This window comes from Cynocephalus volans, chromosome 4 (genome assembly GCF_027409185.1).
Source record: "Cynocephalus volans isolate mCynVol1 chromosome 4, mCynVol1.pri, whole genome shotgun sequence".
NCBI classification, from domain to species: domain Eukaryota; kingdom Metazoa; phylum Chordata; class Mammalia; order Dermoptera; family Cynocephalidae; genus Cynocephalus; species Cynocephalus volans.
In genome coordinates this window covers 33,171,821-33,198,200 of record NC_084463.1, presented here as the reverse complement: position 1 = coordinate 33,198,200, position 26,380 = coordinate 33,171,821, and the positions used below count along the sequence as shown (strand labels likewise).

The window sequence follows — 26,380 nt, the reverse complement described above, 5'->3', positions numbered from 1 at the left end:
GGGCTTATTTCCCCACACTTTTCAAGGTTCTGGATATTACCACACTTTTCAATGTTTACATATCTAAAAAGCAAATATCTTTATGTTTTAATTTTTATATCCTTAATAATTGAGAACATTTCCAATGTTTATAAATCACATTTTTGTAAATCATTCATTTCCCTGAGAACTGCTTCTTCAAGTCATTACCTATTTTCATTTTGTTACATGCTTTTCTTGTCCATTTTTTAAAAAAAAATTGAACAAGGTAGACTTTCAACTGTTTTATGCATTTTTCTACTACTGTTGGTTTTTTTTTTTTTTTTAGATTTTGTTAGTAGTGTTTCTTAGAATGCAGACTTTTTAAATATGCAATAAAATTTATTCATATTTTGCTTCATAGCTTTAGAGAATTGTAACTTCTTGTGAGGTCGACTTAAATCCATGGTCAGAGAAAAAAAAGAAAAGACTATTATGCTTTCATGTAGTATTTGTATGTTTTTAATGTTTAAATAAATACTTTGAAATTTGTCTTTGCATAAAGAATACACGCAAGTTCCTTGTCAGTTTTCATGTTTGAATTACTGTATTTTCAGAGTATGCTTACATATGCACCAATATAGTTTGTCTTTATTGACTTGTTTTTTTTTTTTTCCTTCAGAATTTCTCTGCCTAACCTCATGGACTCATTTTCCTATCCTCTGTTTTTATGATATGTCTATTTTATTTAACGTACATGGAAATTTTTATATTCATCAAACCTTAGTATATTTTATAAATCTACATTTTTAAAAGTCTCAAAACATAATTGCAAAATAAATAAGGTAGATTTGATTAGTATTATTTTAGATGAGAAAACTATGAAAAGGTAAATGAGCTTTCCAAGATCTCAAAACTGTGGCACATTGGTTAAGCGATTCTAACAGAGGAGTTTGGAGCTGTCGCCTAAAATGTATTTAATCTGTCCCTTTACATTTGTCTGTAAGACTTGTCATTTATCTCTTCAAACATGGTTTGCTTCAAATGTGACACAGTCTTGGAATTAGAATTTGATAGAGGTTTCTGCACATATATGTGAATTATTGCATTAAGGTTCTATTACAAAATTTTTCTGTTACAAGTTTTTTTTGATTTTTTTTCCCCCCTTAAGTTGTATATATTACTTTGGAAGAAAAAAAATCATATACTCTATTTCTTCAATTCCAAACCCAATGAAGGCAGCAAGAGAAAGAGAGATGTTATGTGTATGTTGCTTGAATAATATTCTGTTGTCTCATACATTATTTATCTAATTAGGAAATTAAACATTATCTTGAGAATAATAACCAAATGAGTGAAGTGTTTCTTTGGGATCAAGAGCAGATGATGTATTCTACATACACGGGATATTACCTAAATACTATTACTGATTATTTCAGGGCTGGTTTTGGGTCTTTGGGGTTTTGACAGGAGCTCAGGTACTTGGGTCTCTAGAAGAATCAATGGTTGGGCCATAGCAGGAGTCATCTTTGGCTTCACTGGATTTAGAGGCAGTACCAGCAGATGTTAAGGACAAAGAATCTAAGCCCTGTGTCCTGGGTTCAAAGTCAGCTCTGCTTCTTTCTACATATGACAATTTGCTTAACACATGTGTTTCAGTTTTCTTTTCTATAAATTGGTTATAATAAAGATAGTGCCTACATTGTCATTGGGGTTAAATGAGTAAATAAATGTCAAAAGCATAGAAAAATGCCTGTCTAATCGTAAGTGCTCCTTTAATACTGGGTGATCATGTTAATAGCATCCATATTTCTCTTCAAGTGCAGTAGAGATGGATGGAACCAATGACAGCACCCAAAACCATTTCATCCTTCTGGGGTTTTCTGACCGCCCCCATCTGCAGAGGGGGATCCTCTTTGTGGTCATCTTGATAGCATATCTCCTGACCCTTCTGGGCAACACCACCATCATCCTGGTGTACTGGCTGGACCCTCACCTGCACACTCCAATGTACTTCTTCCTCACCCACCTGTCTTTTCTGGACCTCAGTTTTACCACCAGCTCCATTTCTCAGCTGCTCTATAACCTTCATGGACAGGACAAGACCATCAGCTACACTGGCTGTGCCATCCAGCTCTTCCTGTTCCTGGGTCTTGGCGGTGTTGAGTGCTTGCTCCTGGCCGTCATGGCCTATGACGGGTTTGTGGCTGTCTGCAAGCCCCTGCACTACATGGTGATCATGAATCCAAGGCTCTACCTGGGCTTGGTGTCAGTGGCCTGGGGCTGTGTGTTGACCAACTCTTTTATCATGTCTCCAGTGACCCTGAGCTTACCCCAGTGTGGGTACCACAAGGTGGACCACTTCTTGTGTGAGATGCCAGCCCTGATCCAGATGGCCTACATCAACACTCTGGCCATCGAAGACACTGTCTTTGTCCTGGCAGTTGACATTGTCCTGTCACCCTTGGTGTTTATCCTGGTGTCCTACAGCTACATTGTGAAGGCTGTGTTACAAATTCGGTCAGCGTCAGGGAGGCAAAAGGCCTTGAACACCTGTGGCTCCCATCTCACTGTGGTCTCACTTTTCTATGGAAACATCATCTACATGTACATGCAACCGGGCAACAACTCCTCCCAGGACCAGGGCAAGTTCCTCACCCTCTTCTACAACATCGTCACCCCACTCCTCAATCCTCTGATCTATACATTATTTGATATTTGGCATCTATCATTCCTTTCAGTGTCACTGCTAACCCTAATACGATTTACAGGACATTTTGTACTTTTTTGAAAATTCTCATTTGAGATATCTGATTAGTCAGATACCAAATTTTGACATGTACTTGGAACTTTCTTATTTTCTGTGAAGATAAATTAATATATTTATTTATGTTAATATATAATAACAGTTGATTCCTCAATATTCTCTTTTTCAAAAAGTTGTTTCATTTTGCACATGGCATTATGCTAGCACTTACTGAATGTTAACTTTGTGGTACCTAATGAGTTAATAAATGTAAATCAATAATTATGTTGCCTGTCATAAGTATGTACTCAATAACAGGAATAGTAATTAATATACTATTTCTAGTAAGTTATAAAAATGAAGTGAATTGATGCCGTTACAGATTTGGGTTAGACACCATTACAAAATTAAACTTTTGCATTTCATTGTTTTGGTATATGTATTTATATTCACTCATATTTCTCTCATTTACGCTTGTATTAATAGCAAGAATGATAAATAAAAGTAAACTTTTATTTCTACTTTGGCATAGTCTCCTGAATCCACGCTCTATCCGGATGAAAATATTACATACTAAATCAAAATTTACATGTAGCTGAAAATTACTTACCAAGGAGACCCATTCCTGAACTGCTAAGTGTTGTGGTATGGATCATTTTAGTCAATAATATCCCTTCCCCTGGTTTTCCAAAGCCTCCTCTCTGAACCCTTGGTCAGTTTTCATTGCTAAATCATATGATAATAGCTGGGTGATTTCACAATAAATGAAATATACATATGATTTATCCTTAATATCAGTGAGAGGGAGAAAGGGACTCAAATTGGCAACTCGATTGAAAAAGACTACAGAATGCAGAGCAATACAACAAAAAACCATTTTCATTTCAGACTGAAATAAATATATCAGTAGGAACCTGTCCTTGTGAGAAAGTTGCTGCATTCATAAAATAATAATAACTTCTGTTTTCATTTGATCAGTGTGTAAAAAATATTTAGAAATGAGTATGATGTTAGCTGTGGGCTTTTCATATATGGCCTTTATTTCATTGAGGTAAACTCCTTCTATACCTAGTTTTTTGAGTTTTTATCATGAAAGGGTTTTGAATTTCATGAAATGCTTTTTCTGAATCTATTGAGATTATTGTGTTATTTTTATCCATTCTATTAGTGTGATGCAACACAATTATTAATTCGCCTATTTTGAACAATCTTCACAACTCGGGGGTAGTTACCACTAGGCGATGATGTATAATCCCTTCAACGTTTTGTTAAATTTGGTTTTCAAGTACTTTGTTCCAGATTTTTGTATCTATGACAGATCTGAAGGGAGAAATAGCAATACAATAAATGTGAATGTATCTCTCTCTCTCCATATATATGTATGTATATGTAAATAGATAGACAATTTAAAAATAGTTTATAAAGCCTCAAATCTAATTAAATGTGTAAGTATAAAGAACACTTAAGTAAAAAGCACTTTTGCATGTACTATACTTTTAAGAAATATCAAAAAACAGTGCATTTAATAAATATTTAAAACAAGAGTAATGAAATGTTGTAGATAGAAATATTTTTAAAAATGATCTGGTCTACTTTTCTCATTTTAATTAAGAAACTGGTGGTGAGATAGTTAAAGCAGGTTAACTGATGTCACAATCTGAGGAAGAAGGAAAACTATTCGACAAATTCATCTGTCCAGTAAAGACTCAATTACACAATTAGGAATTCATTGTGACTTTTATTTTAGATCACAAAATTCAGTTGAAATCTGAATGTTTAGTCAAAAATCTCTGGAATTTCTGGAAAGGTCCCATGTCCTGTATATGTCCTTGTGGAGACTGAGTCAGTACAAAACAGACTGGGATTCTCCTACCACCTTTTCTTTTTTTTCAATTTATTTATTAATATTATTATTTTTTTACATTCTAAGATATTGCAGAGCAGTTGTGCGGGAGGGGGAAGGGAAGGAGGAAGGAAAGAGCGTGTGAGGAGTAGGAAGCAGGGGGTGCTTGGTCAAGGCCTGTGGCACCCCTCCTCATTCCAGCAGGGGAGACCAGGAGGCTTCCCGCATGGCTGGGTCATTGCTGGGCTGGACATAGGCTTCAAGGAAGTGTGGCTGAAACGCTTGGCCTCCCACCAACCCAGCCCAGGAGCCTGGGGTGCTTCCTGCCGTGTCTCAGTGGTCATCAAAGGGCTGTGTGTGGTAGTCAGGGGGGCATGACTGAGGCTCATTGCCCTCCCCCATTCCTGGCTTGGGAGCCCAGGGGGCTTCCAGTCATTCTAGGTTTTACAGGTGTTTTTGGTGGTGTTAGAACTTTACTAGGTAATATCAAACTTTCTCTCCGACCTGTGGGTTGGGTATTTTGTTTTTTCTTTCAGTTCTGTGTTGGATTATTCACTGTTCCACTACGTAAACTCTGCACTGGAACTAATTTGCTCTTCTTTGCTTACTTCTCAAATGGAACTTCCTGTAGGGACCAGCACTGGAGCCCTGTAGTTGAACTAAACAGCTACTTTCCTTCTAGTTCCCTGGGGAAGGCTTATTGTGCAGCTAGTTTTTTGTTTTTTTAAAAAAAATATTTTATTTTATTTTATTTTGTCAATATAAAATGTGGTTGATTATTGTGGACAATTACCGAAACCTCCCTCCCGCCTCCCTCTCCCCACTCCCTCCCAACAATCTCCTTTCTGTTTGCTTGTCATATCAATTTCAAGGAATTGCAATTGTTATGTTTTCTTCGCCCCCAACCCCTGGTTTTTTTTGGTTTGTTTTTTCATTTTTTTGTGAGTATTTATTTATTTATTTTTAGCTCTCACAAATAAGTGACAACATGTGGTATTTCACTTTCTGTGCCTGACACATTTCACTTAATCTAATTCTCTCTAGGTCCATCCATGTCATTGCAAATGGTAGTATTTCATTCTTTTTTATAGCAGAGTAGTATCCATTGTGTAGATATAAAACAGTTTCCATATCCACTCATCTGATGATGGACATGTGGGCTGGTTCCAACTCTTGGCTTTTGTAAAGAGTGCTGCGATGAACATTGGGGAATAGGTATACCTTCAACTTGATGATTTCCATTCCTCTGGGTATATTCCCAGCAGTGGGATAGCTGGGTCATATGGTAGATCTATCTGCAATTGTATGAGGAGCCTCCATACCATTTTCCATCGAGGCTGCACCACTATGCAGTCCCACCAACAATGTATGAGAGTCCCTTTTCCTCTGCAACCTCACCAGCATTTATCGTTCAGAGTATTTTGGCTATTAGCCGTCCTAACTAGGGTGAGATGGTATCTCAGTGTGGTTTTGATTTGCATTTCCCTGATGCCAAGTGATATTGAGCATTTTGTCATGTGTCTGTTGGCCATTCATATATCTTCCTTTGAGAAATGCCTATTTAGCTCTTTTGCCCATTTTTTAATTGGGTTCCTTGTTTTTTTCTTGTAAAGTTGTTTTAATTTCTTGTATATTCTGGATATTAATCCTTTGTCAGATTTATATTTTGCAAATATTTTCTCCCACTCTCTTGGTTGTCTTTTAATTCTGTTAATTTTTTCTTTTGCTGTGCAGAAGCTTTTTAGTTTGATATAATCCCATTTGTTTATTTTTCCTTTGGTTGCCCGTGCTTTGGGGGTCATATTCATGGAGTCTGTGTCCAGTCCTACTTCCTGAAGTGTTTTTCCTATATTTTCTTTAAGAAGTTTTATTGTTTCAGGGTGTACATTTAATTCTTAAATCCATTTTGAGTTGACTTTAGTGAAAAATTTCTATAATGAGAACTACAAACCACTGCTGAGAGAAATGAGAGAGGATACGAAAAGATGGAAAGATATCCCATGCTCTTGGATTGGAAAAATCAACATTGTGAAAATGTCCATACTAGCCAAAGTTATATACAAATTCAATGCAATCCCCATCAAAATTCCAATGACATTTTTCTCAGAAATGGAAAGAACTATCCAGACATATATATGGAATAACAAAAGACCACGCATAGCCAAAGCAATGCTAAGCAAAAAAAATAAAGCTGGAGGCATAACACTGCCTGACTTTAAACTATACTACAAAGCTATAATAACCAAAACAGTATGGTACTGGCATAGAAATAGACACACTGATCAATGGAATAGAATAGGGAATCCAGAAATCAAGCCACACACTTACAGCCATCTGATCTTTGAGAAAGGCACCAAGCCTGTACACTGGGGAAGAGACTGCCTCTTCAGTAAATGGTGCTGGTATAACTGGATATCAATATGCAGGAAAATGAAACGAGACCCATACTTCAGTTTTTAATTGTTGACCATGTATATACTTCTGGGTCTTGTGAGTTCTGGTACAGTTGTGTTGTTGGAAACTCTGGTCTGGGCCTGAGTTTTTTCTGCAAACTGCATCTCTTGCAGTCATATATTTCTGACCGCTCTCCACTGAGTGGTCCTGTGATGATTGGAGGGCAGATCAGCTGCCCATGCTGTGCCCCAGTGTTCCCCCAATGGGCCTGTCTCCTCCACTGCCCAGACTCCAAACATTTCCCATAGGATGGGCCATGTGCCAGTCCCTTGCAATAACTCAACTGGACCCTGAGTGGCTCCTTTTCTTCAGTTGTCTGTGGCCCCTTGCTCCTGTGTGGGTTCAAGACAAACTGGCTTATCCCAAAAAGAATACTGATGCAAGACCAATTAAAAGTATATAAAATTCCAAAGTGGATTATTACATAAAGGATCTTTGGATATATTCTTTTCACATAATTTTAAAAACCTAATTTGAAGAAACCACATCAGACATCACTCTCCTGTAAACAGAGGCCTGCACCATGAACCTATATTCACATCTCTCTCTCTCTCTCTCTCTCTCTCTCTCTCTCTCTCACACACACACACACACACACACACACACACACACACACACACACACACACACACACACACACACACACACACACACACACATGATGCCCGGTGCCACAGAGAAGCAGAGCAGGGATGCACTTGTGTCTCTGCAGCTTCCTGCCCTCAGAAGCGTGTGGGTCTTTCCAAGTGTCTCACCAGCATAGCTTTAGGCTGGCAGGGTGTTCAGAGTTTGCAGATGAAACAAAGGAAAGGAAAATGTCTTGCCTTGAGACACGCAGCAAGGATGGTCCACTAACCTGCAAGAAGCAGGTCACACCATCAGGATGACTGCTGAGCAGCTGTAAAGCAACAGAAGGCAACTTCCCAGTGGGATATGTACAGAATATTGGGGCTTCCCCCCTCAGGGATGCAGGTCTGTGATCCCAGCTGCAGTGGGAAGCAGTATGATAGGCATACAAACACCATTTGCAATCAAAGGCAAGAGGGAGATGCAAAGTCTCTCCCACTTTTAAACAACTTTACAAGAAAGGCTGTGCTGTGAAATGTGCTTAACGTCATTTCCATATAGACTGCACCATTGGGTTACACATAGCCCTAGACCTTCATTCAGCTACTACAACTACCACTACAACTATTGACTATGATTACTAATATATTTACTATTTTACTTTCCTGGTTTGTTTTTGTGTCTATACAGTAGTCAAACACCCTGTACAGGAGGCTTAGGGAGAGGAATGCAGAAGTGGGTACCCAAGCATACCGTGACATGGATAAATTAACCCAGTTTCTAAACTCCAGTGACTTCACTAAGACCGCCGGCCTGCGTGTTAGAGAGGATGATCCCAGAATGTTCTGCTTGTCTCCTAACTCATCCTCATGTCCAGCTCAGCAGACCCAGAGGGCCGAGAGAAATCCACTCACCACCTCCACTGGATTCCCTTGGATTGTGACATTACAGACGGACTGTGCTAGTCACTGATATTTTCTTAATAAAACTTACTATGGGAGGGATCTGATGAGATGCAGAATTGGTAGGAGATGAATGAATGAAAAAAGAGAAGAGGAAAAAAGAACAGAGGAGGAGAGGGGTGCAGAGGGGAAGACAAAAGCCGATTCTCTAGAGAATAAACCCTGTTGCCTTGAAAGCATTCTGCATCAGCAAATCCTGGAATGGAGTGAGGATTGAAGGGCCAGCCCAGAGGAACAAAAGGGGGAATAAAGAAGGTGACAAGTGGGAAAAAAGAGTGAAGAGAAATAAGGACTGGCAAGAGCAAAGGAAACGTGCAGAGCGAAGCCTCCAGAGAAGCAAGGGCTTTTCCTAACTTTGAGAACAGTCCTTTCACTACACTTAATTAATCATTACACAGGAACATAAATGCTTAAATGTACAGAAATAAAGTCATACGCAACAAAAATGAGAACACATAAATTTAACATAGGATTGTCATCCTAGCACTGTCTGAGGACACAGGACGACACCATCTCCATTTCAACTCCTCCAGCCACGAACAAGTTTCTAGTAATGAAGCTCTCTTTTAGCTCTGGCTAAAATAAATGAGTGAAATGTAGAGGGAACGAGAAAAAATGCTCCAGAGGGAGAGGGGAGGGAAGACAGAACAGCAAGCGGCACAGCAACAGGAACAACTTCGTTCTCACGTGCCGGGGCCCTGCAGGCCGGGAAGCCCTCTGACACACCCAGCTCCAGGCTCTCCTGCAACTCCAGCCAATCTCATGTTCTCTGGATCCATCCACCAAGAGACTGTGACAGTTGACTGATTCAAAAATGCTACAACATGAAAGAACAAAACTGTAAATAGAGTCCACCAGGCCCTGTTTCTGAAATCTCGGATCTCTATGAAAGCAGGGCCTGGGATGGATAGGTAGAGGCAGAGAATACGCTCATGAATGATAAAATCTCTCCCCTCTGTCAACTATAAAAACCATCTGGATTTCCCCATCTTCCTGCCCCAAGCCTTCTGCTGCCAGTATCTAGACATTTTGATCACTTGGTGTGAATTGACAGTGATTCAGGCCTGGGTTGGGGAATCAGAGAGGGGGTGGAGACTGAAGAATCATCACGTGACAGCTTCCAACTGACCTTGTTCTCCGACTTCCCCTTCTGAAGGTCTGTCCTGGGTGTGGTAACTGAGGTTTTGGGGGCTGGAGAGGGGTGCATCTTGCAATCGGTCTTCATGATGCTTTGGTGTCTGCAGTGCTGGTGTTCTCTCTGCATCGTTGCTGGATGCAAAATTCCCCGAGGCCTGAGCCTCGCCTTGTGTCCCAGCTCCCTGCCAGGGCCCTGCTCACACCACACACATCACTGGTGCTGCCCCAGACTGACTGACCAAATGGACCTCTAGTACCTCTTTTCATCTCTGCGGTCATCTGTTTCCTCCCCTGCCTGCTCTGGTACATACGAGCTCCATGCTACTGGACTTGTGTGATGAGCAGCCCTCTTCTTTATGTAGCCCCCCTCCAAATACCACTTCTAAAGAGGTTTTTCATGTATCTGAGCCCCAAACCCGTTCTACTGGCCAGCACAGATATCCTTCCCATCTGCCTGCTATTGGGTCTAGCACAGAGACACTGCAGAGAAGCTGGTGAATGGTTTCTGCTTCTCTAAAGTCCCCAGGATTCCATAATTGCTCTTTGGAAGCTGTAACATTGTTACAGAAACAGATCCCAGTGAACACCAGGCAGAGAGACTTTTCCCTTGTCAGGAATCCTGCCCCAGCCAGGTTCCAGGATCACCAGCGTGGCTCTCTGTGCCCTCTGATCCTGTGGGGCCCAGTAGTGGAGAACACGTTCCTGCACCAGGGAAATCCGCATCCTCCCTTGCAGCTCCCAATTTCCTATCTTCTGCTTTTATTTCCCAGGACTGTGAGAGAGCATCCAAATATGATTGTATCAGTGCCTTGAATTCAGACCCAGTGTGTTACCTGACACATTCAGGTTTCCTTTGTGCCATTCCCGAGGAGTTCTATTATTGTAACCACATCTGTTATCCTTGATAACCCCCAAACTGACAGGAATACACTGTGTCTTACCCCAAGAAGCTCAGAGGACCCCACTTGCAGCCTAATGCTACCCATGGCATGTGGAGGAGCACAAGAGACGCTTTCCCTGACAAATGCCTGGCTGCGCCCTGCTTGTCAGTCAGTAGGTAGATGCTCATGGGCCTTGAAATTGGGCCACAGTGACCTGAGAGGGGTCAAGATTAATATCTGAGAGGGTACAGTCACCTCTTACTAACCACACATGCATGTCCGCTGTCCCCTGAAGGGGCTGGGGGGCTCCTGAGCTACCCACTGATTGTCCACAATTGCAGTGCTGAGTGATAGAGTTCAATTCGTAAATCTAATTCCCAAAGATTCGAAAGCCACATCTAAGTTCATCAGCAGACTACAGTCATCAATTAATGGTGTCTGTCCTTGAGAGAGAGGAGCAGGACTTCATCAGCAGCCCTTAGTGCCAGCAAGTGAGGCACTAGTGTCTATGCTCTGAGATCACTCGATATGCTGGAGAATGTGGCAGCTTAAATGACCTGCCAGGATCTGGTCAACTGATTGCAAATTGGCCTCAATCCTTTCCCTTTCCTCACCCACTATCCTTTCAAGTGGAGTCCACTACTTCACCCCTGGAATCTGGTCTGGCCTTGCAGTGAGAAGGCCAGTGGCCAGTTCTGAAGGCTTGCCGCCCTCCACATGCTCTACTGGAGTGCTGTGTCTGTCACAAGAACAAGGCCACACATGTCTGCTGAAGACCGAGAGACCACATGGAGCAAGGCCAGGTCATCCCACCTGTGGCATCTGAGACCAGCCATTCCCCAGCTGAGCCAGCCAGTGGCTGCAGACACAGGTGAGCACTGCAGAAGAGCTGCCAGTGAGCTCAATGGAAATGCATTGTTTGGTGCCACTGGGCTTTGTGTTTTCGTTTGCTTGTCTTACACAGCATTATGATAACAGTAGAGAATGGATAAAAATTTAGCAATAGATTGCATCCTGTAGAATCCTGCCATAACTGCTGACAATGAACGTCAGATTTTTTTTTTTAACACTCTTGGCATAGCTGATTCAGTCCAAGTCTAGTGCTTCTCTATCTGTGTTGAAGGACCAGCTAATTTTTTTACATGTTACTTTATATATTTTTACATTTTGTTTGAAATAATGGCAGATTTACAAGAAGTTGAAGAAAATAGAATAGTACAGAGGATACAGGAGGCGCTCACTTTCCTGTGCTTGGGTTTCAGGACACACCTCTGGGTTTCCAGCCCCTCCCTGAGGTCTCAGGCCCCCTCCTCTGAGCTCTCCCCAGGGGGAAAGTTACTGTTGCCAGTTAGACCTGTTTTCAGCACCAACCCAGGAAAATGAGACCACAGGGCTGGCTATGCAAATCCAGTGGCTGGGCATGCTCGATAGAGAGCACAGAATACTCTTGAATGCGCCTGGTGCATGGAACTGGGAACCACCCCCTTAAGTGAATCTTCCTCACTTAAACTATAAAAGTCAAATCCCAGCTGAAGGCGGGGCGCTGCTCACTGTCCTGGAGGCCACGGCTGAGGTGTGTACGTTTCACTTTGTGTCTAACTTGCTTTCAGCAGCAGCCGCTCCTTCTCTGGAGCCAGCCTGCACTCTGTACTGAACTTTAAGTGTGTTTTTCTTGCTTTTGTGTTAGACTTGATCCCTGTACTGAACTTACTTCTGTGTTAGACTTGGTGTGGGCCCTGCTCAGTGTCTGGATCATGCCGCACTTTCTCTGTGCAGACGGTATTTCTTATCTGTTCTATTAAACTTGTTCTCACCATCTACTGGGACTCTGCACTTGAATTCTTTCCTGGGGCAGATTAAGAACTTGGTAAGAGGACTGGGTGGGTTGAGGCTGAATATTGTGGCCCTGGACCCTACCTCTGACATCAGGACCATGCAGTGTTTGGTCTTCTGGGCCTGACTCCCTTCACTGCACATCAAGAACCCCCTTCATACCCAATCAGCAGGAGGAGGAAGATGCATAAAAAGAATTGATGAGATGAGAAAAAAATAATAGGACAAGAACGTGTCACCCTTCTGACCTGTGTGAGAGGAGACCCTCAGGGAGTTCATTTGTCTATGTAATGGTGACATCTGTGAGGATGGAGTGACCAAGTCCAGTATTCACCAGGTGGGAGCCCTGATAGGTTTCTGCAGATGTCAGCAAAGGTACAGGTGGGGTCACTTGGGGTCATGGACAGGGTCTTAGGGCAGATACCAGGTATGGCAGGTGTGCACGTGCGAGGTCTCAGTCTGCTCCTGGTCAGCGGCCCCCGCGTCCAGCCAGATGAGCTGCCGACTCTGCCTCCACCACGCTTCCCTCCCTGTCCTTTTCCTTGGCCAGTGGTCAGCAGCATCCGTTGTGACCTGCCCCCTCACAGGCTCAGGATGCGAGGGTGGCAGATGCCAGGAGTAGGAATAGAGAGGAGGAGGAGGAGGAAAAGAGGGAAGGAAGCTCCTCCAGAGCCCAATCAGCCCAGAAATGGAGGTGACTGTGGATCATCCCCGGGACGCTTTACACAGACTGTCATTGCCTGTCCCACGCTCTGCTGGCACCATAATCCTTTACTTCCCCGCCAGTCCTCTCTGTGTCCTCACCAGGCAAAAGATGAATCACAGTAAATCACTTGATGGCCTTGACCCTGGTGTCAGCTGAGAGTGGGAGGCTGTGGGCCTGTGGTCTCTAATGAGGTATGTGGGAACCTGGGCTCCGGGTGGCCATTGTCCTGCTGAAGACCTTGCCAGAGGGAGGCTGGGAGAAGCTGGTCTGTGGCCTGGGCTGCAAGACCCTGACCTTTCTCCTGCCTCAGATTGTCCTGTGCTTCCTACAGAGCTCTGGGAGCCACAGAAACAGGCACGTTGTAACTGACAACAATTTATTTTGAATGAGGCCGATTGCAAGGACTGCTGTGCTGGGCGGCTGACGTGGGCCTTCACTGTGAGCCTTCTGTAGGCAAAACAGGGCATGGGAATAGGGCTACCGTGGGAGTGCAGGACTGGGCCTGTTCTGTGGCCCTAGGGGTGGCCACAGCTGATGGAGAAGTGGCACAGACCCAGCACTCCTGTTGAAAGCTGACATTGGGGAACCATGGGGCCCCAAAGTCCACATCGCTGGGGAGGTTTGGCAGCGAGCTCCACTGCAGGAGTTTCCATATTACTGCTGGCCTGTCCTGGACTGGGGCCCTAGGGGTGGCCACAGCTGATGGACAAGTGGCACGGACCCAGCACTCCTGTTGAAAGCTGACGTTGGGGAACCATGGGGCCCCAAAGTCCACATCGCTTGGGAGGTTTGGCAGTGAGCTCCACTGCAGGAGTTTCCATATTACTGGTGGCCTGTCCTGGACTGGCGACAGGCCAGCCACACCCTGATTTCCCCGGGCACCCAGTGAGAGACCCGCTGCCCTGGGCTCTGAACAGGCCCCCTCATGCTGCTGGGCCTTGGCCTCCCAAAGCCGCTGGACCTGGGCCGGTGGGCCCGAGACGGCCAGTCCGACATCTCTGGGGTGAATCTCCATGCTTCGGGAGGCCAGCCGAGGCCCGGGTCCTGAGGACACCAGATCCAGGCCCAGGACCTCCCTCGGAAATTCATCTCTTCTCGCTGAAAGAAAAGCAGACACGGTCAGCTTCCACACGGAGCCTATCCGCCCCTTCCAGGACAGGCCCTAATGAACCCGGCTCCCTGCAGTGCTCCTGGTTGCTGTGTGGCCGCCCTGTCCTGACAGTGAGGACATTCCTGCAGGCTGATGACCCCAAAGCAAAGGGTGTGATCAGCCTGAGTCTTGAGAACCGGCAGGGCACCTCTAGCTGCTCCTGGGACATCCACGTGGTGTTTGGTGTGGGCTGGCTCAGGCTTTCTGCATCAGGCCCTCACCTCATAGGAGCTGGGCCTGGGCATCAGTTTTGACTCAGAACTCAAGCGTGAGACACCCTGTCACCTGACCCCCTTGCATGGGGGCCTCTCCCCTTGCCACCAGGTACTTGGCCCCTCTGCTCTCTAGGGCCATCTGATCCTTGTCAGGACTGGACCATTCCCACACTCAACAGAACTCTAGGTACTGCCTCAGGCCTGAGGGTCCCATGTGTGCCCTTGCCCTGAGTCCTTTTGAGCTTTGCTACATGATTCTTTTCAGTGTCTGGCTCAGGGCTTGTTGTCCTGACGAGGTTGTGTGGGAGTTCAGGCAGGGAGGGGTGCCCTGCTGCTCTCTGGGGGGCAGTTGCTGCTCTCAGGTGGGGTCTTCTGCTTGAACACAAAGGTCTGAAGGCTGCTGTGGCCACCAGGCGGTCTTGGAGAACAAGAACTGGAGGGTGTGGGGGAGGAGCTGTTGGCAGATGGAGACATCCCCCTCCTCACCTCTGAGGCTTCTGAGGACAGCACCTGCCCTGAGGCCCTGCTGGCCTTGCTTTCAGAAGCTTCTTAGAGCAGAGGAGGGGAAAGAAGGCAGAAAACCCCGAGGGCAGGGCTGGTGGTTCCCAGGACTCCTGATTATTTACTGCCCCCGATGGCGAGTCACCAGGGCACCTCCTGCTGCACTCACCTAAGGGGGCCAGGCCACACTTGGCTCCATGCACTTCTTCCATAGACACCCGAAGTTGCCTGAGCACCTCATCATCCTGTAGGGCCCAGTCCCTGGACAGTTCTTCCGTGAAAAATTGTAGAATGCCAGCCTGGTGCAGCTTCTGGAGGAGTTCTAAACATGGGGGTGGCAGTCAGCCTAGAATAGGTCCCCCCCGGGTGATTCAGTCCCCGGACCTTGCTCACTTTCAGGGCACCTCCTCCTGGGTGGCTGCAGGGCCCTGCCTCGGCCATACCTGGGATCCAGGTGCACATGGAAGGCCAGGGCCAGAAGTAGACCAGGCCGGGAAAGTGCCCTCCCCGCTCCTACCTCTGTCAGTGTCATGTCAGGGGTTGGGCTCGGTGTCTAAAAAGTCCCACGGTGCCCTGCCCCACCCCCCATGTTTGGCCTGGTTCGAACCCTCCTCCATCCATGACTGGCTCACTTTGGGCTGAGGCGGCCTTGTGGTCAGTGTAAACAGTTGCCCTTGGCAGGCCAGGTCCTGTCCTGCCTGCTTGCCACCCTGAGTTCCCTGGGGAACAGGCATACTTACTTCCATGAATTTTCATCGTAGTGTATGCCATGCCTGTTAGTACTGGCTCACCCTCCAATATGAACACATCAAAAATCCTCAGGGAGAGGTGGAAAGGGATCTGCAGGAAGAGCAGGTGTGGGAGATGCAGGCCTGGCTGGGCCGAGTCCTGGTGGCCTGAAGTCAGCCCACTGGGGCCTCACTTTGTAGTGTGGAGCCCCAAGCAGGGAGGAGATTCTCCATGAGGCTGCCTGAGACACGGTCCTGCAGCTTCTCAAGGGGTGAACTCAGAGCAGAGAGGCGTGTCTCCCGGACAGAGGGGCTGCTGGGGGCTCAGGGCTTCCTAGGGCTCTTCCAGAATAGGTCATGGCTGGTTTTGCCCGTGATTCTGACCCAGAGCCCTGGCTTCCCACATGGGACAGGCCTCTGCAGGGCCTGGCCTGTCTGCCCAGCAGGGACATGTCTATGCATCCTGTGAGGTGGGATCATCTGGGTTCGACAAAGGGAGCCACATGCCCAGGCTGGGGGAGCCAGGTGCTGAGCAGAAGGAGGGTGTCCAGCCCCACGTGTCCCTGCACGGACTTACCGCCTCGATGAAACACTGGCTGAACCAGTAGGTGTATACATCTGCTATCACTCCCTGGTCGTCCTGACAGAAGGAACGCAGGTGCTTAGGGACCCTTGGGTTGGCCTGAAAACCTGCCAGTTCCAGGGCCCTCTGGCAGGCAGTTTCTCAAGGGGCAACAAACCTGGGGGTGGTGGCCAGGCCTCTGCCCCCTGCACAGATCCTTGGATGACCAAATGTCCTTAGCCCTGGTCAGCCTGAGTCTGCCCCTAGTCCCCGTGCTTTTGTCCCTCCAGGTGAAGGAATAGGAAACCAAACTTTAAATGCATTGACAGTCACATATTCCAGAAAAGGCTCTGGTGACTACACCCCTCACCGTGGCAGGAGGGGCTCGGGCTTTCCCTGTCCCCCTGACCTGCCGGGACCCAAGCCCTCGAGGGAGGAGGCGAGGGGAAGGTTCACTCACCAAGTGCTTCTGTAGCTGTGGAAGCATTGTTCTGAGCAACTGCTCATGAAAGGACAGGAGTCTGCGCAGCTTCGGGGCTCCTGGTATGTAGAATCCTGAGAAACACAAGGTCCCCCGACATGAGCACCTGCTTCCCCAGCCAGGTGGAGCCAGGCATGCAAGGCCGTACAGTGACACAGCTGAGGTAACCTGGGAAGGCTGAGGTCCAAGGCTGGAGGAGTTGGGCATTGCAGGGTGCCCCCCAAACCCAAGGCTTCTTCCCCTTCCCACCCAGTGACCCCACTATGTGTCCTCAGCCTTGAGGACAATGGGTGGGGATGTCCTCTCAAGCGTGGGTAGACTCGCTGCCCAGATGTGTCCTGCAATGAGGCCCCAGTAGAACTGTGCCGACTTCTAGGCAGTAAGGAAGGACGATCGCAGATTGAAGGGCCATGTCAGCCACGTTGGAGCCCTGTGCGGCCATCGGGGTGACAGATGTGAATGATGGGGAGGGCTGTCTCTTAGACTACAAGTCTGGCTGGGGGACCCCAGTTGGGAGACGCTGCCCACTGAGCTCTGTCTGGTTATTGGAAGGGTCGCTGGCAGGATGGCCAGCATGAGGCAGAAGGACCAGCAGAAAGGAGAAAAAGGCCTGGACAAGGACGAGGCCACAGGGCCATGTCCACAGGAAATAGAAAGCAGGCCACAGCGAGGTTGTGGGTCCCTTCTCTGATGGAGACACAAGGGGTCCAACTCAGGGTTATGGGTCCCTGTCCAGACTTGGGCTGCTGTGGGGCTGTCCCTAGGGGACTGACCTGGAGACTCATAAACAGTTGGAGAGGGACGGTGCCGTGGCTGTAAGCCGCCATCACTTGGCCAGTGTGGCCATCCCCGGCTTGGCTGCACAAGGCACTGTGGGCAGCTGTTCACCTACCGTGCATGTTGTGACGCTGATTTGTCATGAGCTGGACCAGTGCCCAGAAGGCGTCCTCCTCGTTCAGGTGCATGAGCAGGATGGCAGCAATGTGGCTCATTCCCTCACAGTAACCCACCTCCTGCAAGAGCCAAAGTCACCATGCAAGGTTGTGCCCTGAGACAGCTGAGGTCACCTGGGATGGCTGAGGTCAAATGGGAGGACTGAGGTTGCCAGGGAATACTTTGGGCAGCTGTGAGGACCAAGGTCACCTGGGAGAACTGAGGTCAGCTGGGAAGGCTGAGAATACCTGAGACGACTGAATAAAGTTAACCTGAAAGAGCTGAAGTCACATGAGAGGCTAAGGTCACCTAGGAAGGCTGATGTGAACCAGAGGGACTGAGAGCACCTGAGAATGCTGAGGTCACTTCGGAGGGCCAATGTCACCTGGGAGAACTAAGATCAAACAGGAGAGCTGGTGAAATCTACAGGGACTGAAGTCACCTGGAAGGACTGAGGTCACCTGGGAGAGCAAAGGTCACCAGGGAGGCCAACCACAGGCCTCCGAGTATGTGGGGTCCAGCCTCTGTGCCCTTCCTGGGACACTGGGCATCAAAACTGAGCATTTCCCACACATGTCAGGTCACACGGAGCTCTTGGAGGGATTCCTGCAGGGCAGTGGCCAAGCTCTTCTGGCCAGAAAGGTCAGATCAAGAACTGACGAGAGCCCCCCTCCCATATGCCGGGCCAGGGAGGCCTCTGCGCTAGGCTCAGGCCAGCACCCACTGTCTGGATTCGCCATGAGGGATGGCTGTCACTGAGCGCCCACCGCACAGAGTCCAGAGATGACCCACAGGCTGCCTGGCACAGGAGGACAGCTAAGTTCAGGCCCCACGTGGGCAGCCTGAGGAGTCCTCTCGGTGGCTTTCTCTTGAGAGAACGGTCTGGAAATCGGGGGCAGAGCGACAAGCAGCTGCTCAGGAGCCCCTCCCAGACTGCCGCACTCTGTGGGGTGCACGCAAGGGGAATTTTGATCTCTCCCCAGTTTCTCACGAATCATATGGCATTTGTCAATGCACACTCATCTGATGAAAGCCCATGAGGCACCTCGCTCCCCTGGAGAAGATCACTCCAGACACGAGCATCCTGTGACACTGCCAAGCCCTTGGGATTTCGGACATCCCAACAGGAAGGTGTCTGTCCTTGTTCTAAGGAGCAGTGGTCAGGTCCGCTTGAGGGAGGAGCCTGGACCCACCCTCTCCATCTCAGCTTGAGCTTAGAGACATTCCTCTCCTCGCTGGGACCTCTGTGAGAGCAGTGACCTCGCACCCTAACTAGGATGTCCTGGGTGCTCATGAATCCTGAATTTTCAAGAAGCAACCACACCCCCTGGGACACCCAAGCCAGTGACTATGGGAACGGGCCCGGGATGTCGTTGGTCAGGGATACTCACCGTGTCATAGGCAGAAAAGGCTACCAGCACGTGGAAGAGTTCCTGCTGCCTAGGAAAGGGCAAATAGAGGGTTCTGTGGGTTCTGTGCCCATGCTGTTAGTTTCCTGTGACCTAACAGACCCTGAGATGCACCTGCCCTTCCCAGTCTCCCCTCCCTGGGCACTGGGCCACCCCTTGTGGCAGTCTGGTAAGGGCAGGAGCACAGCCAGCCACTCAGGCCCGGCCACAGCCTCACCTCGGCACCTGCCTTCTGCCTCCCTCTGGCTGCAGCTGGGTGGCTCCTTTCCTACCACCGTCCCTGCCTCTCCACACCTCACTTGTCCCTTCACTGTTTACTCTGCCTGCCTCTTGTCACCCTTTAGGTCTCCGGTCACAAGTAAAAGGCCAACAGTCCCTGTTCCTGCCACCCTCCCATAGGTCCCTAACCCTGATCCTCCTGGCTCACGGAGAACAGTTTTCACCATGTGGCATTACTGTGTTTGCTGCCATCATTCTCAGGAGCCAGCTGGGTTCTGGGCGCACATGCCTCAGCCCCCGGTTCAGGACTTGGTGCCCGGTAGGCGCTGGGTACATGGTGCAGGCCAGTCCCTGTGCCAGGAGTGAGCTTGGCAGCTGTGTCACCTCCCTCCTCTGGGAACCCTGCCTCTCCCCTGGGAACTCTCCATGTTCCTGGGGCTCCCATGTCCCTCTGGATTTCCTCATCTCCCCTGGGGCCTCCACTCTCCGAGATCCCCACCCCCCAAGGGCTTACTTGATGCCATAGCGGTCCCGAAACATCACATGTTTGGGGAAGGTGCAGCTGACTTCAAGGTCAATTTTCTGTATTTGTTGGCAGAGCATCTTGCCCTGCTCCTTCATTCTCTGCAGGACAGGGCCAAGAGAAGAAAGGGTCTCAGAGCAAGTCTGAGACTCACTGCCATGGGCACCAGTCATACAGGGGTCAGTGCACGTGACCGGGAAGGGAGTTTTTGCTGCAGAAATGTCCTCAGGATTGTTCCCACAGCCAGGGGCAGTCTCCAGAACACAGCATGACCTCAGTATCCATGTCACAGTCTGTGCTCAGCAGTCCTGGTGGGGGCACCACTGAGGACGGCCCACTGCTGATGGGCAGGCCCCAGACCCCTGCCCCTTAAGCCCCTTTTAGATACATGGGGACCAGGCCACCCCAGCCCGGGGCTCTTGCTCCATCTCCCCGGGGACTCAGTCCTCATCTGGGGCTGCCCCCTCCTGACCATCTGTCACTTTCCTTCTCTCCTCAAAGGGCCTCTCCCCATGGATGGGAGCAAGTGCTCCCCGGGCCCTGAGCTTGCTTCCCCTGGAATGTTTTACTCAGGACCTGTTCCCGGGGCTGCCTGGCCCCTACCCCACAGGGCTTTCCAGGAGTCCAGGAGGGCAACTCGTGCCTGGGCTTCCATTCCCTGATGCCACCTGTCAGGGTGACAGTATGGAGCCAATGCCAATCCCTGTGAAAGCTCCTGTGCTCAGCTCATTCACTTCTCAGGAGCTCCCGAGAAGAGAGTCTGACAGAGGGACAGGGGTTGCCCTGTGATCCAGGAGAGCTGTCCCTGGGGACTGTGCTTCTAGGCCTGTGAGCTGTGATGGCTCCCACACTTCCTGCTGCTAAAAATGTCCTGGAGGAGCCCAAGCCCCACAGCCCTGAAACCCCCAATTTGGGGCTTAGGACTCTAGACTGGCCCCACTGATGTGCACATTTCCGCATTTCCACTGCTGTTTCCTTATGAAGAGGACAAGGCCAGATCCCTGCACCTTCTCTTGCAGCCTCCTAACCTGCTAGATTAGATTTTGGTGAATCTTTTGAGTTGTCTTATATGCTCATGTACTTAGAATGCACTTAACTGCAGGTAAAGATAAATCCTTCTTCTTTGTTTTTTTATGTGTTTAATTTGCATAAGTTTCCTTTATTTTCCCCCAAATTTTCTAAAATCAAGGAGGGTAAGAAAGTCCTGTGTTTCCTTCTATTTGATTTTCACAGGAATGGCTTTGGGAGTTCATGACCCTCTAAGATATTTTCCACTGCTCTTTTCCAAATAGTTTAAAAATAATACTTAGTTTATTGCTATTCAGATATTAGTTAATGCTTTGTAAATGGCTGCTGAGCTTCTGGGATCTCCTGATATCATTTATGCCTTTTATTTCTTACTGTGTCCATGGGTTAGTGACCACACATTGCGCTCTGCTGAGCCTCCCGTGGTTTCTGGAATGTGTCCTCCTTGGTTAGGATATATCCTTTTTTTGACATCTCCCTACATTCCAGCTGGGAAGAACATATTTACAATGCTCCATCTATAAAGTTCCATAGGAAATGCATCCCTGGGTCTTTCTTTCTGGGGACAGGTTTATAAAGTTTGGGTTCTTAGGCTCACAGCTTCAGTGAGCATTTGGGAGCTTTCCCCTTTCATCAGGTCTGGAAGATCCAGGCTGAGGAGCTGCCCGTGTTTAGAAGAGCGTGTGCACCTCAGTCATGACCAGCCTGGCCCTTGACGGATGGTGGCCCCTGTCTTTTAATCGGTACTTTGGTCATCATTCAAGGAAGGCTTTTCTTTTTCTCTACCTGGTTTGGTGTTGCTTGGGAACTCATGATTTCCTCAATTTTCAACAGTGTGCCCAGCAAGATGCAGGCAGCTTTCCCTCCTAATTCCCTTTATCCTCACCTTGCCTGTGCTCAGTGCCCCCTTTCTACAAATTCCTCACATTTTATTCTCCCTCGTTTTCATGCACTATGCTTGGGAGAAGTTTTGTGCTGAAACTGGCCTTTTCAGAAAACTGCGTTTGTGTTTTTGTTTTCATCTCCTAGCTCTTTTGGTTTTCCATCTCATCTTGCATTTTTAAACTCCTTCTTTTGACTGTTTTGTTCCACCTGAAATTCAGGTGTCCAGGCATGGCTGGGGCAGGTGCCACGTGGTCTGGGTGCATCCTGGTCCTATCACTGTCAGGTGTGCCCAGAGTGCCCACCACGTGCAGCCCCCGTGCTGGAGGGTGGGGGCTGCCCCACACCCTGGGCACCGCTCGCTCTCACGGTGTGTGTGAATCCTGCCCAGTGGAGATGACCTGCGTCCACCACCGCTGGCTCCTAGGGCTCCTGCTCTTCGCCCTAACCTGTGAGCTTTCTGACCCTTTCAACATTGGGACGCTTTGATGATATGCCAAAAATGCTGTGGTACTCCTTGCTCGAAAAGGTGCAGCCTAACTCCCGTTCCTTTGAGTGTTGGCCAGACTTGGTGACATACTACTCATAAAGAGAAAGTGCCAGAAGAGAGAGAGAGAAACTTCAAGGCCACATTGTAGGAGACATGGCCGTGAAAAAGCAGGATGGGCGTGGAGGCCCAGATCCCTGGGATGTGCACCTGAGCACCCTGCAGGCACCGCTTTTCCCACATAGGGCACCCGGGCCCCTGGCCACGCCAGGCCTGTGCGTGCTGTGTCTGCTTGAGTGGAAAAGGGCCACACCTGGTATTTGCCTGGGTTCTGCATCTTGACCTTGTCCACACCCAGTAGAAGAGACCAGGCCCGACCCCGCACTTGGGGGGGAATCCCCTTGTACACCCGGCGAGACATCTGTGGAGAGAAGAATGCTCTGGAGAGAGTCCACAGGGTAACCGCGGAGGGGGAAGGGGGAATCACAGAGTGATGGTTCTGGAAGATTCCCGTGTTTGTCTTCATGGTTCCTCTGGAGAGGCTAAGTCTACCTAGAACTGGGCCTTCTGTCTTGTGGGTACAGACTGGATGGGGATTGTGAACTGTGATCTCCATGACTTCCTTCCTCTGGGGAGAACAGGAGGCATCCCTGTCCCTGGCCTACATGTGGCCCAAACTCTGGCATCAGATTCTCTCCCAGCAATGTGACCTTTGCAGGGATATGCAGGAAAACTTGAGACCCAGGCCTGTGGCCATTCGGCATCAGGACAGGGTGGCGCCCAGCAGCTGAGAGACAGGCGGTGCCAGGGATCATGTGTGAACACCACTCACCCTCCCTCTGCAGAGGGTGGGCACAGGGGCCTCCACTCCCCACATTACCTTTTGGCTGCTTTTATATTTATCCCAATGTTGAAACATCTTCAGCCATTTGTGGCATCGGGCAATTTCCTTCTTTGTTTGCTGTAAAATGAGAGATGATGGACTTAGCTGAGGTGCCACGCTTTTTGGAGTGGCCCATGAATGCCATGTTACTCTTGTGCTTGGGGTCCTAATGGGACAGAAATGGAAAGAGCCAAACCAGGTGCAGAGCCTGGGGCTGAGACCCTCTGACTGGGTGAGCACGAGGGGCCTGGCCTGGTGAACACAGGGCATGGTGTCCTCAGGCCACAAACCCCCATGCCTAGATGGGGTCCCAGCCTCAATGTGGGGTCCTGTTGGCCAGTGGCAGTCACTCCTGAGCTGCATGTGCAAATCTGGGATGGGCATGTTTAGTAATCTGCCCCTGGGATGGAGTTTTGGGATCAGGAGCTCAGAATCTCGGCCCATCCTGGTGACTATGTGTCTTTCCTATGGTCACCTGCCCGTGGCCACAGGCAGGCCAGACTTGCCTAACAGGTGACCAACCAAGCCCTGGCAGAAGGAATAGCTCTTACCTTCACCTCCTGGGTGGTGACATGGGGAAGCTCCTTCTCACTAAAAGGCAATGGAGTCAGAGCTGAGGACTTCCTGCAGGCCAGGAACCATCCCCTTCCCTGAGCAGACCCCAAGGAAGGACGGGCTCCCTTCCCATCCACCTGCAAGTTGCAGCCCCGGAGACCACATAGGAAAGGGAGGACAGGGCCTTTTTGCTGGCTGTCAGCCAGGACGGTCTGAGACACAAAAGCAAAGGAGAAGCAGGGCCAGCCAGGGCCGCTCAAGGGCCATCGGGGCTGGGGGTGCAGCATGCAGCTGCCCCTCCTGGGCTGCAGGCAGCGCCCTGTGGGAGAGGTGAGAGGGTCCAGAGCTGCTAAGAAACAGCACTGCCTGAGGGTCAGCTGGCTTGTCTCTGACAGCTGCCCCCACGGAAGTTACCCCATCACTTTCATGGGGTCCAAGGGGTCTGGGTTCAGACCTTCCCAGTGTGTCGAGGGTGCACCCTGGAGCTGTCCTACATGACACCCCACCCCAGCCAAGCTCTGAGCATCCAACACACCCTGCCTGTGTCTGCACCCTGGCCTACGGTCGTGCCCGTTCCTTGATTTCACCCCATCCCGTCTGGCCCACAGACCCTGTTATCACCTCAGCCACTTTGACCCTGCTCTTTCCCTTGCTCTGTGAGATCCTCTGAATGTGGCCCCTCAGCACCCTGATCAGCCCAAACTCCTGCCTTGTGCCTGTTCTGCCTGTGCTGAGAGACACCACTGGGTGATGAACAGCGACTGAGAGCCCTGCAGGTGGCTGGGATCACCCTGGGCCAGATCTCCAGTCTCAGCTGGCTCTTGCCTTCCCCTACAGTGGCTTTCCTCCTCATGCCTTCCTGCCCTGTCTCAGCCCTTGGCATCCTCTCCCCGCCCACGGTGTTCCCGAGCAAGCAGAGAGAGGAGTCTCCAGTGCGCACTGCAGGCCTTGGGAGTGACTGAGGCCCCTGAGGCTCAGGGGTCACAGGTGGAGTTGCTGTCCCTGGCCCCACCTCATCCAGCCTGTCCACCCCCAGTGCCTTCACTCTATCCCCAGGCTCGCTCAGTCAGAGGCATCCTCGAGTCACCCGTAACATCTGGTCCCCTGCAGCCCAGCTCCCCCAGGCTCCTTCCCTCTCTCCATCCTGTGACCTCAGGAAAGACAGACTCCAGGCTGGCCTCCTCCCCACCAGGCCTCACATGACCTCCCAGCACCAGACCAATGGTTCAGGTGGCCTTCATCTGCCACCCCTGCCGGCCTCCATGACCTTCCCCCTTCCATTCCTGGGCTGGGGCCCTGTCCCTGCCCCTCATCTCACTCCATGGCCATATTCTTCCATACACTTTGTGACTCTTTGTGCCCCTCTGATCCTGGCGGGACCTGATGGACAACTGTCCACAGGCTGGACCAAGTGCCCTCGTGCCCTCTGGTCCCACTCTGCTGAGCTGACAGCAGGACAGGCTCCTTCTGGGGACAGGGCTCAGCCTTCAGGTTGCCTCTTTCCTTTGCAGACATAAAGGCCACACTTCTGAGAGCCCAAGGGCCTGGCCCAACCACAGCTTGGTACCCGCCCTCTCCCCAGAGCTGCCTGGATGAGCCACGGAACTGCAGCCATGTGCTGACCGGGGTGGACCTCTAGGGGAGCAAGGGACTTGTACCCACCCTGGGAATAAGGTCAGCACAAGCCTGGGAGACACACCCTGCCTCATCCTGGCCTTTTCAAGGATGGATCCTGATGGAGTTTGGATGTGTTGTCCCCTCCAAAACTCATGTGTAAATTTGATCTCCGGGCCAGCTGGTGGCTCACATGGGAGAGTGTGGTGCTGATAACACCAAGGCCATGGGTTTGGTTCCCATGTAGGGATGGCTGGTTGGCTTACTTTGGAGAGTGTGGTGCCGACAACACCAAGTCAAGGTTTAAGATCCCCTTACAGGTCATCTTTAAAAAAAAAAAAAAGAAAGAAAAGAAATTTGATCTCCAATGTGGCAGTGTTGGAAACTGATTGAGTCATGGGGGTGGATCCCTCATGAATGGATTAATGCTCTCCCTGGGGGAGGGGGGAGTAATGAGTGAGTTCTCACTCAATTAGTTCCCACTAGAGCTGGTTGCTTATAGGACCCTGTCACCTCCTCTCTCTCTCTCTCTCTCTCTTGCTTCCTCTCTCGCCATTTGATCTGCTTGTACCCGCCGGCTCCCTGCCACATTCCACCATGAGTAGAATCAGCCTGAGGCCTGTGCCAGATGCAGCTATCCCAGAATCGTAAGCCAAACAAACCTCTTTTCCTTCTAAATTACCCAGTCTCAGGTATTTCTGTTATAGCAACACAAATGAACTGAAACAGAGCCCAACACTGAGATAAGACGGGGGATGTCAGAGAACTCACTGCAGAAACCCGAGCCGGTCGATGCGTCTGTAGGTTTTTAACTCCTCATCCCAGTTTTTCACCAGCGTCCCAGCTCGGTGTCCCTGCAACACCGAGAGGGCCTGGAGTGAGGGGGCCATGATGATGGGCTGGGGGCATGGGTGGCTTTGGAAGGCTCCTCCCTCCCTTGTGTCCCCAGAGAGCCCAGGTCCCTCTGACCTCAGGGACAACAGAAGAGGCCAGGACTTGCCTGCCTCAAGGGAGCAGCCAACCCTGTACCTGCTGGTACTTCTCCATGATGTCTATCACCTCCTGGGCCCACAGGGTCTCCATACCCGTCTTCATGTTCAATCTGCAAGACAAAAGTAATCCAAA

The 26,380-nt window shown here is 49.4% G+C and overlaps 1 protein-coding gene across 1 annotated transcript; it reads left to right on the top strand.

The window, feature by feature from the left end:
* Positions 1–1,789: 1,789 nt before the first annotated feature.
* On the top strand, positions 1,790–8,883 carry LOC134375945 (olfactory receptor 2W3-like). The gene is made up of 2 exons (XM_063094672.1): positions 1,790–2,667; positions 8,811–8,883. The coding sequence occupies exons 1-2, from the start codon at positions 1,790–1,792 to the stop codon at positions 8,881–8,883; spliced, it is 951 nt and encodes a 316-aa protein (XP_062950742.1).
* Positions 8,884–26,380: the final 17,497 nt, after the last annotated feature.

Bases quoted from the DNA above. Each gene is read 5' to 3' on its own strand.
- LOC134375945 (XM_063094672.1), top strand. From the start codon at position 1,790: ATGGATGGAACCAATGACAGCACCCAAAACCATTTCATCCTTCTGGGG. The intron at 2,668-8,810 runs ATTTGATATTTG...AAAAAGAGTGAA, and splicing joins AATCCTCTGATCTATACATT to GAGAAATAAGGACTGGCAAG.